General features: G+C 42.5%; 1 protein-coding gene and 1 non-coding gene across 2 annotated transcripts; one reads left to right on the forward strand and one right to left on the reverse strand.

The window, feature by feature from the left end:
* The first annotated feature begins 910 nt into the window (after nt 1–910).
* LOC135263620 (sodium-dependent phosphate transport protein 2A-like) lies at nt 911–15,266 on the forward strand. The gene is made up of 13 exons (XM_064351880.1): nt 911–967; nt 1,850–1,924; nt 2,414–2,584; nt 2,995–3,129; nt 3,679–3,822; nt 4,223–4,334; nt 4,846–5,041; nt 7,065–7,160; nt 7,716–7,836; nt 8,318–8,485; nt 9,377–9,493; nt 11,906–12,030; nt 12,822–15,266. Exons 2-13 carry the CDS (start codon nt 1,870–1,872, stop codon nt 13,368–13,370), a joined length of 1,989 nt encoding a protein of 662 aa, XP_064207950.1. The 5' UTR covers nt 911–967; nt 1,850–1,869; the 3' UTR covers nt 13,371–15,266.
* On the reverse strand, nt 14,679–14,760 carry trnas-gcu (transfer RNA serine (anticodon GCU)). Its single transcript has one exon. It is a non-coding gene; the product is annotated as a tRNA-Ser (tRNA).
* Nucleotides 15,267–16,374: the final 1,108 nt, after the last annotated feature.

A 16,374-nucleotide genomic window follows, 5' to 3' on the forward strand; every position in this document is an offset into this window, starting at 1 on the left:
TGAATTAGAGTCAATGTCTAACAAAACTTAACTGTCAGTAGAGTTAGTTTTGCCCCCAAAAACCTGCCGTGACCCGGATTCGCTGCGGCCACAACGCAGAGTACTAACCACTATACGATCACGGCATGCCAGCAGTGGGTGCACATAAGCCAGCAGTTTCCTCCACATCCCTCCTTGTGATGGTTCCTGATCTCACAGCATGAGGGGTGATTTGAAAATGTTATGAACAAAGTAATTTCAGGTTTGGTACTTAGCACTTCCACTGATTCAATATAGCATTCAGATTGACACTGCTATGTGCTGCCCATTGCTATGTGTGGCCCAACCTGACTCTGTAACTCAACAGTAGAGGCCTTGAACATTTTGTTCCTGCCTATTGTTGATGCTAACGATAACATGCTCTGTTCTCTGAGTTCTAACCCTCATTACAGCACAACTACCTTTGTATGAAGATTTTCCTGCTACAGTAGGTTCTATGTGGTAGCAATAGTCAAGTTGCAGGATGAGATTACTCATACCGTGGTGTAAACGCTCCTTCTGAACAGGAGCAAATTTCAATTATGTATTATGAGGCGTTTTGAATAGCAAACATCATATCAATAAAATTAGCCACGGTTCAAGATTTCACCAGCGCCAGGTTTCCCATTCTCAGATGAGTGAGTAGGTGTCAGAGAATGCACTGCTGTCCGGTAAAAAACTGGATTAATATAACTAGTAGTCAAGATTATTATTGTGTATATATTTAGTTAATATTTTAGCATCTTCTAAATAGTTTCCCTCTCACAGTTTATGTGTGCCAGAATTCATTTATGAAATACCTAACTGCCTGGCATGCAGGAACTGTGGCTTGTTAATTAGTACTGAGGCTCCAGCATGTATAAAAGCTCACCAACACCCAATGGGTTTTGACAAACTGTGAAACATGGTGCTAAGGATGCCGAGCGACAGTGAAAACCGGTAAAACACGGTAAGATGGCTCCACTTTTAGCCGTGACTCAGCAGCCGTTGCTTTCAGCGAGGGGTCGATGGTTGGTTTGATTGACACACATGAAATCCGCCTATATCTCTGCCATTTATCTGTAACTTCCTCTTCTGGCTCTGCGTTCCAGTAATTCCCTCTTTAAATGTCCTGTTGTAAGTGAGTATTAAGGTCTATTCAAGCATCTTGCAGTTCTTTATTCCTGCCCTTCGCTGTAAGGTAATTTAAATTGGAGAAAGGCGGAGTTTCACCGGAAAGTCAAAGGACCACTATGCTCTGCATCTGCGATTTCCCCAGATGATGAAGCGGAGAAAATGTCTGCTTGCTGCATGAAACGGTCTTTAAACACTCTTTTATTGCGAGAATGAGCGTAAAAAAATGTGGGGAGAAAGTGTTTTGATCAGCTATTCAAAAGAAACGCTTTGCAAAAACTTTCCTTTTGACAGGAGCTTTCCCTTAATTACCACTGTAAGTGCCGTTTCCAGCAGCCACTCATGACAAATTTAGACATTTTTTGATATTTTGCCTTTCAAAGACATCACAAAATCTTTTCCCATGCAGTGAAATGTTCAGCAATAAATAAACTCACAAGTAGCCTGCACCAAATAGTTGAATTTACATTGAATATTTTACTGTGCGCTCTTCCACAGTGAAGGATGCCAGAAATAATTAATGGCTGGCACTCAAAAAAGCCATTCTACAGTATTGCATTCCTTCCACCCATCTGTGACACAGTGAATAAAATCTCAAGAAGAACTCATTTCATTTCAACTGAAAATTACCGTCATTATTATATCATGGTGCATTAACCTGGGGGGTGGAATGGTGATAAAGTGCAGCTTTCAGTGCAATACCTGTGCTCCCTATCAGGGCTTTGTTCCAGCGTGGTCATGTCATCCTGTCCAATCAGCATCAGCATTCATGGAGAGGAACCAATAACTGAGGGTAATGTTCATCAGGCCATATTTCTATACACTATGCTAATGAAAATGAGGTATGGTCGGAGCTGTGGATCTACAGATGCATTCATATTCATAATGAATGAGAAAGCAACCGCATGAAAGGCAGAGTTAATTTAGTCTTCCTGTAAAAATGCTGCATGTACTTCGAGTTTCAAAAAAGATGGCAGAGATCATTGTATTAACCTAAAGCCTGGTTGTCTTTGAGTAAAGGAATGTGTTATGTTTTGAGTGTATGTGCGCTGCGCAGAATATTAGCAGACCTTCTGATCTTTTAAATGATGGGCTTTTTAACCATGTGGCTCACCCTGTTCGTTTCAGTAACTATCCGACAAATACAAATCCACATGCCACAGAGATTCAAGAATCCCTGTGATTCGTCACCACACTTAATCTTTTTAAAATATGATGCAGGTGCATAGCAAGGCCAGGTTAATTTTCCTTGCTTTACTCATGATGGCACCTGTGTTCTCAGATGGGAGTTCCCAAGGTGCCACGCCCTATCAGCACCCAGGGCCGGGAGCAATGGGTAGCAGAGAACTGGGGTCTTTCTCCACTCTGGACCTCATCAGCAGCTGTGAGGGGTGCAAGACTGAGACCCAGTCCCCGAAAACCTGTGGGGTGCAGAGTGTGCCCAATGCACCAGGTGAGTACAAGATGGCGAGGTGAAATAAAGGCCCTTTTCTATTTCAACAACAAACAAAAAAACTCTGATAAATTAACTGGAATAAAAGAAAACATAATGCTTTTGTGAATGTCACACGCTAGTTTGAAGAGAAGGAAAATTGAATGCCAACTCCCCCCCCCCCCTTCCATTTGTTTTTTTTGGAGAGATGGAAAATTCAGGTCCAGAAAGTAAAAGTCCTCCCCAGTATTTTGTTCCAATCAGCTGGATTTGCATATGAGTGTACTTCTTCAGCCAGGAGGCAAAACTAATTAGTGAAATCAGCTGGCTGGAGTTCATGGGTGGAGGAAACACATGGCAGCATGTTTACTGTCTGTACCCATGAGATTTCCGCCTCTGGTATTCAGGTATTCTGCACGGTCTCTCTTCAGTGCCCACGAGAGACGGGAGGTGGAGGGTGATGTCACTCTTCATTAACGTCTCCAAAGTTCCCGTACTCCTCCTCCTTCTCTACACGTTTGTCTGTTCCCTGGACGTTCTCAGCTCAGCTTTCCAGTTGGCTGGTGGTGAGTGTCCCGGCTGTGAGGTCACTCAGTCACATCTGTTATTTCTGCCTAGCCTATAAATGCACATCCAAACATAATGACAGAGTCTGGGTAAATACACTGTAGCCACTGAGGAGAAATAGTACCTCTAAACAACTGTTTCTTCGGCAGTTTGCACATTAGCAAAGTTAACAGTTTGACTACCACAAAAGTCTTCCAAAGGCACTCAGCTCCTATATAAATTAACCCAATAAAGAATATTTTGTCTAACATTAACTTACTTGATGCTTGGCACAAGTCAATAAATTGCAGTGTGGAAGACAGTGTGTGCATTTACTGTTTTCTTTGACTATACTGCAGTAGAGTTTAATTATTAAATCAAATGGAAAATGTCAGAGACCCTAGTAGGGGTTTAAACATCAAAGACCACTAAAATCTATGGCAGTGTGTGCAACTATTTGGTCAATCCACGTTGTTCTAGTTTGAGCGGAGCTCAGTAACAAGATGGTCTAAACCCAACCTGTTAGATAAGCTTCAGTAATTCATGCTGGTCATGCCGCCTATCAATAGGCAAGGTGGCGGGAGACATCTTCAAGGACAATGCCATCCTGTCCAATCCAGTAGCAGGGCTGGTGGTTGGTATCCTAGTGACGGTCCTGGTCCAGAGCTCCAGCACCTCAACGTCGATTGTCGTCAGTCTGGTGTCCTCTGGATGTGAGTCTGAAACAAACCTCTGCCGGTGGCTTCCTCTTTTTGTAACCTGCACTCCTGAAAAAGGACTCCTCTTTCCTGCTGGGTACAGTGACAAAGAAAGATTCAGTACAAACTGGGAGTATACATCAGCAAAGTGTACCCTGATTGTTAAGAAAGAGTAATCATCGTTTGATTTCTAAATGAAGCCATGTTTTTGCCATTCCCTGAAATTTGTAAAAATGTTGTAAAAAATGTCAGTGAAGAAGACAGTGAAAGAAAGTGACTGACTAAATTAATTTTGAATGTTTTTTTATGTTACAACATTGCTTGTTGCAATACCAGCCTGGCCACACAATAACCAGCTCTGTAAAATTAAATCTGGGCCTGAATGTGGAATCTTTTGAGCTGATTTCATTCCCAGTGCTGGATGTGAATTCTGCTGTCCCAATAATTATGGGCTCCAACATTGGGACATCTGTCACCAACACCATTGTGGCTCTAATGCAAGCGGGAGAGCGAGACGAGTTCAGACGGTGAGTTTGATTCTAAGGTAAAGGCATCTGGTGTTGGCAGAGCGTAATGCTTCCTTCACTTGCATAACTTGTACACTGGATATGCTGTTATATTTTAGCCAAATTTCCTAAATCTGCCTAAATTGATTTGGTTTCCTGGGTGAAGGTATCTGCTAACAGTGTAAAATTCAGGTTCAGAATGTAAAAGTCCTCCCCAGTATTTAGTCCCAATCAAATGGTTTTGCTAATTAGCACAATTCTTCAGCCAGGAGGTAGAGCTAATTAGTGAAATCAGCTGGCTGAGTTCATGGATGGAAGAAAGACATGGCAGAGCTTTTACTTTCTGATGCCTGGATGTTCCACCTCTGTTGAGCACATAATGGAAGTGAATGGGTTGAGCACTGTCATGCCTAAACTCACCCAGCTGTAGAGACAACAGCGGCATGACTTTCCGTCAAGTAAGGGCGCCGTTGCGTTGAGATGCCTCGTGGCGGACGATGCATCATGGCATAAATGTCGTCGAATCACACAGGGCCTTTGCCGGGGCAACGGTGCATGACTGCTTCAACTGGCTTTCGGTCCTGGTGCTGCTGCCCCTGGAGGCGGCCACTGGCCTGCTTGGCCGTCTGGCTCGGGCTGTGGTCAGGAGCTTCCGCATCCGGGGTGGGGAAGACGCCCCAGACCTGCTGAAGGTCATCACCGAACCGTTCACCAGACTCATCATCCAGGTAGGCAGAGTGTCCAGGTGTGCAGGAGTATGTGAGAGTGTAGTGCGGTGGTTCCAATCCTTGATCCTCATGGGAAGCTTGGGTATTACTGACGATAATATAGCTTAAGAGGGTAAATAATGCCTCTGAACGTGAAAAGCACCTAATTAAGAAAATAAAAATTCTGGGATCGCAACACTGGTTGGAACAAAAACCCAGCATCCACAGGGGACCACGGTTGGGAAGTGCTGGTGTAGTGTGTAGTAGTTAGATTGGGCTTATAATCTTGAGGTTGTGAAGGTTTGGTTCCCAGGTTGAGCACTGCTGTTGTTACCTTGCTCTATGGGGGTTCAGGCCTGGTTTCCTCCCAGTTTTCCTTCTGTTTCTCTGTAAAGCGTCTTTGTGACAGCTCTCTGTAAAAAGCGTCATACAACATAAATTTAATTGCACTGTATGATTAATCGAGGTACTTAACCTGAAGTGTATCCATGCAAAAGCTGTGGAAGTTGCTCTGGAGACAGAAAAGTGTCTGCTAAATGCTTGTAATGCATTGTAATGCAATGAGTCTGTGCCTGGGCCCACTATAGGTTTTTCTGTGGGGGGCTTTTTTTTTTTTTTTGCTGAAAGCGTCCTTTTCCTCCTCTTTTGCTGAGTCTTTGCTTGGTCCTCCTCTGTGGTAAATCTGAAGTGCCTCTGTACAGCTGCAAATCTTATATGGCTCTGCTTCTGCTAAAAACCTTCCATCGCTCTTCCTCTTCGACAAATAATCTCCTTAGCATCATTTGTTTTGCCTGTGTCGTTGTGTGAACTGTCCTCGTTGAATTGTCCTCGTAATGCAAAACAAAATTCCGTAAAAAAAAAACCATAAATAACAAAAAAATATTATCTAATCTTATTTAATCCTATCTCTCTGCGTCTTCGTCTGAAAATCTCATCTTGTTCCTTGTAATATACAAGTCTTGTCACTTACTCTTCAGCAGTAAATGTCCTCCTGCTCCTCTTCATCAATATTTTTCATTGTAATGCAATGGAAGAATGGATTATTCTTTCTTTATTCTTGTTTATTATAATTGGATTTTCCAGCAGCAGAAAACAATTCTGACACTGTTGTGCACATAAGTCTCCAAGATGCACTTTTCAAAAGGGTTCACATTGTTTTACCCTTAATGGCAGTCTGCTGTAATTCAATTTTCAGTCCATCGCTGAGTGACAGATGAGACATCAGACTATGAAAGATAAAGCAAACATGAACCTTTCCTTATGGGAAAATGATAAATGTGGACTGTAGCTCTGTGCAATCTTGTTTATTTCAAGTTTGCAAACACCTTAAATTTTGGCTCTCGCATTTCATAAGAAAGGCAGGAATTGGTGTCAAGAAACATGAAATATTAAGGAAAAGGATTCAATGGCTTGTGTGCAGTCTATTTAGCATCTCTTATTTCCTGCTAAATTTTCACCAGATTATAGTTAAATGTAATTAATGAAAATATTGAAGAAGAGTGTTTGTTAAACTATGAAAAATAGGAAAATTATCCTACACAATGATGATAAAAATACAAGGGCTATTCAATTTGTCTTTGTCTCTATAGCTATGTTTAGACATTATCTGGCATACCTCTATATGTGCTTTGAATTAGCCATGAAACAAAATGCTTGTTTTTTCACCCAATGTATGAACAGAAAAAAAAACACATAGAAGATAAATTTGCATGTAGTGTTCAGATTCATTTACAGTTATTTTTTAAGTGACCTGTGTGTGGGTGTGCAGTTCACATTTCTTTGTATTCAAGTACTTTCCTCTGAAAATGAAAGGTCATTTAGAGGTCATTTGTGAGGTAGAGTGTGGCCAGGCAAAAACTGATCAGATTTGGAAATTAATTGGGCCAGACACGTTACAGTCTAAATAAAGCCTGTGATGATTTGTGTTGCTAAGTGCAGAGGATGGACTTGGGTTCTTTATATCTATCACCATGACTCCATGCTCTGTATGGGTTTGTATGTTCTTATGTCATTTCCTGTCCAATTTTTGTGCTCTTTTTCCAAGCTGGACAAGTCAGTCATCACAGCCATTGCTACGGGAGACATAATCATGCGAAACCAGAGTCTGATCAAAGTGTGGTGCAAGACCAGTCTGATCACAGTAAGGGAGGTTTGTGTGTTTGTGTGTGTGCATTTGGGTGTTGATACTAATGCCTGTATGTACGTTTTTTAAAAAGCATTAGTTCATGGTATTTGGTATTCAACAATAAAACCTTTCAATTCCAAACCCAACTGCCTGGTATGTGGAATCACAGATTCTCTGTGCCAAAAGAAAAATTGTTCTTTTTCGGTTAGCCAAACACCTGTGCGAATGAATGTATAACTTATAGATGCTAGTAAAATATCATCTATAATATCACCTGCCCTTATAATAAAATCTTTTTTTCCTTTTTCTATCAATGTGTTCTCTCTGTCTAACGGGAACCCAAAGTGAGCATGTGATTTCCCCAGTAGACGTCTGTACTCCTTTCCTGGTTCTTTGCTACTGTTGTTCAATGGGGGCTGTATTATGACACCAAATTTTATTCAGTTAGTTTGTTTAGAATATTTTTATAGTCATATAATATAAGTTCATTGTTATAGTCCTAATAGATTCAATAGCGATGTATGTACATGGAGAAAGACATGGATTGTATATGGCTCCCTTCCTCCTCAGTCCTCAGTGAACATTTCTGTTGATGGTCCTGAAAACTGCACCACTGCATACGACTGCTGGCAAGAGGGTGGCAGCGTTTGGACCGCACAGAACCTGACCCATCAAGTCAACATCCAAAAATGTACAGTAGGTCAATCCACTCCTTACTGCTGTACAGTTAGCACACTGAAACAGAATTCATTGGGATTAGGAAAGGCCATTATGGAGCATGCAAAAAAATGTAAATCTCAAATTTAAGTTTAATTAAGGTCAACTTGATGGATTGATGATCACATTAAAATGATGTGTATTTAACATTATTAATCAAAAATATTACATTAATTCAGCTAATTATCTAAGTTCAATTTAAATTGTCACATACAGTATGTTTATTGTAGTAATATAACCAAAATCAACTTGATTTGTTTTTATCAGACTCAACGACATCAATCTGAATGGCGTCATCCTTTTCATACAGCTGAAATTTTAAAAAGATAGCTCAAGCTATGCAGCTTGCTGAAGGATACAGTGGGTCGTGTTAAGCCTTAGCTTTTTCAAACCCAGTGCCCTCGAACCTCTGACTTCCCCCCACCCTCCCCCACCTCTGCTCCCCCCGCTCGCAGGTAGCCACCTGTTCGTGGACTCCCCTATGTCAGACCTGGCGGTGGGGCTCCTCTTGCTCGGCACCTCCCTGCTGACCCTCTGCTCCTGCCTGGTGCTGCTTGTCAAGCTGCTGAACTCCCTCCTCAAGGGTCAGGTGGCAAAGGTCATCCAGAAGGTCATCAACACAGGTGAGCCAATCAATGCAGGGAGTCTCTGTTGTTTGGGGAACCATTCAGTCAAGGGTTTCCCCAAAACCTTTTCATCTCAAAGTGACCTAGAATTACCAGCCCTGGGGTAGCGTCCCAGTTTGGGAACTCCTGCCCCGTTTAACACAAACAAGGCAGGATGAACTAGAAATACTGCGACAGTTTTGTTAGCCAGCAGCAGCACACTTGCAAATACTGCACTGACACACAAAACAAATACTGCACTGACAGACAAAACAAATATTGCACTGACACACAAAACGAATTACTGCACTGACAGACAAAACAAATACTGCACTTACACACAAAACAAATTACTGCATTACAGCTGTAATGTATTATTACTGCTACTTTTATGACTACTAATTACACAGTATAAAGTAATGGTTCTCGCTGGTTCACAACCACGTCATTTGACTGGAATGGAACTGAAAACTTCACAGAATAAAACAGAAACACCATGCCAAGAGAAAGTACAGATTCCAAAGGTAGTAAGCGCATACACACCACATAAATGCATACACACCACATAAATACAGCAAACAAGCAGATGATAACAAAAACAATTTAAATCATACTCCAACTGTAAAAACATGTATAAAATATGAAGTCATGCTCCAAATAAATACCTGTGAACAAAGTACTGCTACAAGCCCTACTATTACTACTAATTATTATAAATAATAAATGAAATGAAATGGCATTCCTGCTAAGCTGTCTGAAAGTTGTTGGCTATATGAATGTCCCAAATGTTTTATTTTATTGCCTTCTATATACACAGACTACAGGTTTTACATGATGTTCTATAACCAATTAATATGCCTTATCAGCTGCTTTATATAACCTCTATATTACTTTCCCCCCCCCCCCCAGACTTCTCTTACCCCTTTGCCTGGCTGGCGGGGTACTTGGCCATTCTGGTGGGGGCTGGGATGACCTTTGTAGTCCAGAGCAGCTCAGTTTTCACCTCTGCCATCACTCCCCTGATTGGTGAGTCGCTGGGACTCCGCCCTTGACTCCGCCCCCATGGACAATCTCCTCCAGGTCAGACAGAGCGGTCAGTGCGAGAGGAACCTGGCCTAATTCTCATTCTCCTCCTGTCCGTAAAAGGCATAAGAGGAGGAGGATGGCAGGAGTTTGACTTTTACTCTACTTTCCGGATTTTATTTTTTTTTTTTGAATGGACAGTCAGACATTATTATTTAACTCATGGACTGGACTGAGGGGAAAGGCATGAAGGGAAAAATTCCATAACTCAATTGAGGTCACAGTCACAGTCATTTTAGACATGAACCTGAAAGACCTGTTTAGTCATTTATTTTAAATTTGAGTTAAACTGAGTTAAGTGTCTGTCCAGGGCCGAGGTGTCAATGGGTTCATTTAAAACAAGGACACCAAAACAAGGACACCTTTTTTAAAGTGTGAAATGCAGGCAGTGATAAGAGGATGGCCAAGGAAGTCTCTCACCTGAGTAGTCATTCTGGAACCTTCTACTCACCTGTGCGATGAGGACAGCAGTAATGGCACTCCCAGCATCCCGCTGGGCTTAACAGTAATTAAGCGCGAGGAAGCCGCACTCAGGCGCCCGCTGCCCCAGCTCTCATCACCGAAAGAGGGAGAGGCGTCTCTCTCGTGAGTAATGGGGACATCGCATTGCCCCATTTTCATATTAATGTATGAATGGGACTGGAAACTTGCCAGAGACTACCAGTCACCACGCAGCCATGTGCAGACAGATTCCAGGAGTTGCCTACCACCCAAAATGCTCCCACACCACATAAATACAGAACAAGGTGTTTAAACCAAAAACAGTATCAACTCCACATGTAAACATGTGTGAAAATATATTGAAGTCTTTGCTCCAATACAATACCATTGAAGCATCAGTACGGCTCAAGCCTACTTACATATTATTTATATAAAAAATGAAAGGCATCCTCAAGCTGTCATGAAATTGATTGGCAGATAATGTCCAAGTTTTGTTACTATTCCTTTATATACCAGACTACAGTTTTACATGAGTTCTAAACCATCCTAAACTCCCTGTGCCACTGCTTTATATAACCCTATGATCGTCCTCCCCCTCCTCTTCCCTCCAGACTCCCTACCCCTTCGCCGGCCTGGCGACTGCCATTCTGGTGGGGGCTGGGATGACCTTTGTAGTCCAGAGCAGCTCAGTTTTCACCTCTGCCATCACTCCCCTGATTGGTGAGTCGCTGGGACTCCGCCCTTGACTCCGCCCCCATGGACAATCTCCTCCAGGTCAGACAGAGCGGTCAGTGCGAGAGGAACCTGGCCTAATTCTCATTCTCCTCCTGTCCCTAAAAGGCATAAGAGGAGGAGGATGGCAGGAGTTTGACTTTTACTCTACTTTCCGGATTTTTTTTTTTTTTTTGAATGGACAGTCAGACATTATTATTTAACTCATGGACTGGACTGAGGGGAAGGGCATGAAGGGAAAAATTCCATAACTCAATTGAGGTCACAGTCACAGTCATTTTAGACATGAACCTGAAAGACCTGTTTAGTCATTTATTTTAAATTTGAGTTAAACTGAGTTAAGTGTCTGTCCAGGGCCGAGGTGTCAATGGGTTCATTTAAAACAAGGACACCAAAACAAGGACACCTTTTTTAAAGTGTGAAATGCAGGCAGTGATAAGAGGATGGCCAAGGAAGTCTCTCACCTGAGTAGTCATTCTGGAACCTTCTACTCACCTGTGCGATGAGGACAGCAGTAATGGCACTCCCAGCATCCCGCTGGGCTTAACAGTAATTAAGCGCGAGGAAGCCGCACTCAGGCGCCCGCTGCCCCAGCTCTCATCACCGAAAGAGGGAGAGGCGTCTCTCTCGTGAGTAATGGGGACATCGCATTGCCCCATTTTCATATTAATGTATGAATGAGGGATTCTGGAAATGGCCAGAGACCTCATTTTCCATGTCACCTATTCGCAGCGCTCGGCTGTGGTCCAGACAGAAGCTTCTCTGGGGGCTTTTGCTCTCTCGCCCAGACCACAGGCTCCCTGGCCCGCATGGAACAGACACAGGGTTTTTCTGTTCACTCAAATCCAACAGTATCGGCACACTTTGCCCACATTAACATTGTGGTTGGTGTTTTACAAATATAGGATAGTTTTTTTGGATAGTTTTGCATGATTTACAAGCAATTCCATTTGTAGCTGATTCCTAGTGACACGATGGCATCCAACAGCTGACTTCACAGTCATATTTGAGTTATAAAAACAGGCGAGCAGCTCAGCTTGTTAATGAATAATTAAGCATTCAGCAGGATAAGGTCAGGCACGTTCTCTGCTTACCCTATTTTTAGGCTACGCCTACCATTGCTACAATTCTTAAGCAGTTACTACCACACATCCTAAACTGCTGTGCCCCATCTGCTTTTAGGTATCGGTGTAATCAGCATCGAGCGGGCCTACCCCCTCACTCTGGGGTCCAACATCGGCACGACCACCACCGCCATCCTCGCCGCCCTGGCCAGCCCCGGGGAGAAGCTGGCTCCCGCGTTCCAGGTGCCCCAGCTGTTCCTCGCAATTACATTTAAATCACAAATAACTGCCATGGGATTGTCACAATCATAATAAGGATTTTGAGGCACAGAGGGAGATGTCAGACAGCAGGATATTTCACGCATTTTAACACACACACAAAAGCAGAGGCTTTTGCAGTGACCTGTGCTTGAAGTGTCCGAGTGTCTAATTCAATCAGTCACCCACACATTCAATTTATCATCCGCTCACTCACTGAACAGCTGCCCACCAAGGAAAATGCAGTTCCTACATTCCACCACTAGAGGGAAAAGAGCCCAGGAAGCTCACAGCTGTGCTTAATGCAGCCTTTCCGCTCATCAAAACCACTCCTCATTTGAAACTTCTGGGATTATAGTAATGGGATTATACTTGGCTGCTAATTTTGATTGGGCACTTCAGATGCATATATAGATAGAACTGTAATTACGAGAAAAGGCTTATTTTTTATATTCTACTTGCTATGATGTGTAAATGTGAAAGGAAAAATTGCATAATAGGGTTTTGTGACTGTTAGTCATAACCAGATGTGTCACTGTAGCAAGCATGTGAACAGACACAAATTTTTTTCTAAAAAATAAAGAAATTTAACTTTTTATTTTATTACTTTACATTATATTGGTTATGCTTATGTTTAATTGCAAGGGAAAGCCAGTTGACTTTACAACTTGTTTAGGTGGTATTCACCTACAAGGGCAACCTCTTCATTGATATTTATTTTATCCAGTGACACGATGCATTTTCACTGTGGGAATGTTAACTCTCCCATCCTCCAGGTGGCACTGTGCCACTTCTTCTTCAACATCCTGGGCATCCTGCTGTGGTACCCGGTGCCGGCGACGCGACTCCCGATCCGCATGGCGAAGGCGCTGGGCGAGTGGACGGCCCGGTACCGCTGGTTCGCCGTGCTCTACCTGCTGGTCTGCTTCCTGCTGCTCCCGTCCGTGGTGTTCGGCCTGTCCGCGCTGGGCTGGCGGGCCACGGCGGGCGTGGGGGCGCCCTGTGGCGCCGCCCTGCTGTTCGTCCTGGCCGTGAACTGGCTGCAGTCCCGCAGGCCCCGCCTCCTCCCCCGCCGGCTGCGCACCTGGGACTTCCTGCCTCTCTGGGCGCGCTCCCTCCGGCCACTCGACGCCCTCATTGCCAGGGCGACGCTGAAATGCCACGCCTGCACGGATGACCCCTGCCCTTCCCCCAGCACGCCTCAGCGCACCCCAGAATTGACCGTGACCCAAATCAAGCCCCACTCGCCTTGTGATAACGCCGCTTCCTCTTACCTGGACGAGAGCCCTGCCTCCTGCTCACCAGACAAGAGCGTTCGCCTTTAATATGGGGTCATCCTGTTACTTAGTGATATTTCGACATACAGTTTTTTTATTTTAGCTTTTGGTCCTTATGTGCAGTGAATGTTTTGTGTGTTGTGTAGTGCAACTTTCCCTTAGAATGTTCTACTTTCAGCAGAGTATTTACTGCACTAGCTTGTGTTGCCCTGGGAACCGTAGCCCTGGTGAACATACAACAAATAAAAACATTTTCTATAAAACAAAAGCAATCGTGTGATGGCGCTTCACATCACTTCCCATTATTTTACATGACATTTATATGTAAAGTTCCAGAGCCACTCATAACAAAAGAACAGATGTGCATCCACCAAAATTATATGAGTAACAGTGCTAAAGCTAACACTTATACCGATGAGTGCCAGACCTATGATTGTAAATGCAACATCAATGAAACCCTATGGGTAAGCAACCATATGCCAATAAGTGTAAAGCATGTTTTACAATCCTGAATCCTAAAATAACAGGTGGCCTCTAAAGACAGGTGGGCTGTTGTGTAAAAATTTTTGGGGAAAGTTTTGTGGCTGCATCCTGCACCATTATAAAGTGGGCCTTGGAGACAAACACGATCAGAAACACAAATGCACAACAACAACAAAAATGTCTCTGCTGAGTGCTTGTTTCTCTGATCTCATCCAGTGGAAAAAAACTAGATGGAGCAGTGGGATCCTTTTTTAGGGTTTTCACACAGCTATGCGTAGCCGTGGGCTAAGAGCACTCTATAATGTTCATAACTGCAAGCTAAAGGGCCTCTGAGCCCCAGGCTTAGCTTTGTTCCACACCTACATCCTCTGAAAGAGGAGAGCGCTAGCCCTAGTCTGCGGCTATCCTTTCCCATGCAGCTTCAGAGCAGGCTTAACTCCAAAGAGAATGCGTAACTCAGGAGATGATTGATAGCTTTGTCGGTTCGCGCAGAGGTGAAGAAAGGTGGTGTGAATGTTTCGCACGTGTACCCCGAAGGGCTGTGCTGGACAAACACGACACGTGGCCATATGCGTGCCCTGCCGTGTGACAACAGACGTGTTCGGAAGAATTATTATACGGTGTGTGCACGGGTCTTGCATGTCATGCTTTTTGCAGGTAACAGACGCTTTCGAGCAGAGATTGTGTATGTGTACGAAAACACTCTCCCTTTTGTAAAACATTTTCCCAGAACACAGGCCTGATAATATACAAATGAAAGTGCAAGACAAATATAGAAGTGCATCATAAACGCTCTAGATTATCAAGATACAAGTTACATGAAGGTCATATGAGATTGAGGGTAACCATGTGCGGGAGTAGAAAGAAAGTTTGCAACAAGGATGGGATTCTTACCCACGCGTGCAGAGCACAATGGATTAGCAGTCCATCGCCTTAACCACTCGGCCACCTCGTCACAATAAACTGCTGCGTGAAACAATTGGGTCTGGAAAGGAAGTATTGCAATACTATTGCACATGATATACCATATCATACACATCAGAATACAAGTAAAATGTACAGTCCATCCAAAAACCTGACAGCATGACAGCATACAGCTTCCTATGTGGTATCAGCATTTGGCTGCTTGAAAAAGGTCTGCCAGTCTTTTTATCTGTTTTGTATTATCAGCAATGATTTCTCTATTTTAAACAGTTTGTCACAAGTGCACGTCATGCATGTCATGCTTTTTGCAGGTAACACACACTTTCGTGCACAGATTGTGTGTGCGTACGAAAACACTCAATTTTCCCTTTGTAAATATTAGCCCGAGGCTAAGATTAAAAATGTGCAGTGTCAAAAACCCTTTAGATACCCACAAGGAAGTAAAAACATAATAATAATAAAAGAGCTCTATATTATGCAACAGTCAGAAATGTATGCTCTATATTACAAAATAAATATATTTATCAATTCCCCTTAGTTATTTGGTACAGTGTTTTTTTAATCTGTTTTCACAAATATGTAAAACATATGTGCTCTATTTGTACAATATACAAACCTGCCAATGTACTGACTACTTTATGGAACATCGATGTAAGGAACATTGTACCTCACTTCAGCTTAACACATTAATCATGCAAATCATGTCATTCATAATTTACTGATGTCATACATGTAACTGCTTCTATTCAATTTATAAATGTAATATCTAAACACACCAATACATTGAAAAAGTGTTATAGCATAGGTTATTATAAATACCCTTAACAGGAACTGTAAGTCTTATTAAAATGATTTTTTTTTTGTTGAAAAACACGCAAAATGCATAACTTGCAGTGTGGCAGTCCAATGTTTTTAAAACTCTAAATCAAAACAACTTTTAAATACAAGCACACTCTGCCACAATCAAAGGAAATTCTAGAAGAGACAAGAAAAAAGTTGTTTGAGATAAGAAAAAAGTGGTGTAGCCATCAAGCAAAAATCAGGCAAATCCAAGACTTCATTTCACATCTGAAGTTTATTCAGCTGGCTCCTCGAATAACCTGACCCTGTCTCTTTCATTACATTTTATTTTTAGTCCCATTCTCACATAGTGCTAGATTGCAAATGATTACATAAATAGAGATCCATTTTTTAACTGATCAAATTATGGAGTGAAGCGAATCAATTGGCTCCTAATTGCTTTTCAAATGATAATGGACCAAACCGACATTGTGTTAACACATTGCAGGTATGACATATTACCATTTTCTTTATCTTTGAATAATTAAACAAATGGTTAGTTTATATGGCCGTGTCCACACTTTCACAGATTTTCACCAATTAGGAGCCTGTTGATTCACCTTAGTCTTTAATTTGATCAGTTGAAAAAATACCACTCTTCATGTAATCATTTACAGTACAGCACACCGTGAATGTTGGACTTCCGTTATTTATGGCATGCATCACTATTTCTGATGTGTCTAAAATTTCTGGATGATTGATCTGAGGTTCCAAGGAATGGGTCAGAATGGATTCCTTCAGGATTTGGTGATGGACTGCTAATTCTGTGAACTGCTACGTTAATGGACTGCTAATTCCTTGTTCT

Source organism: Anguilla rostrata, chromosome 9 (genome assembly GCF_018555375.3).
Source record: "Anguilla rostrata isolate EN2019 chromosome 9, ASM1855537v3, whole genome shotgun sequence".
NCBI lineage: Eukaryota > Metazoa > Chordata > Actinopteri > Anguilliformes > Anguillidae > Anguilla > Anguilla rostrata.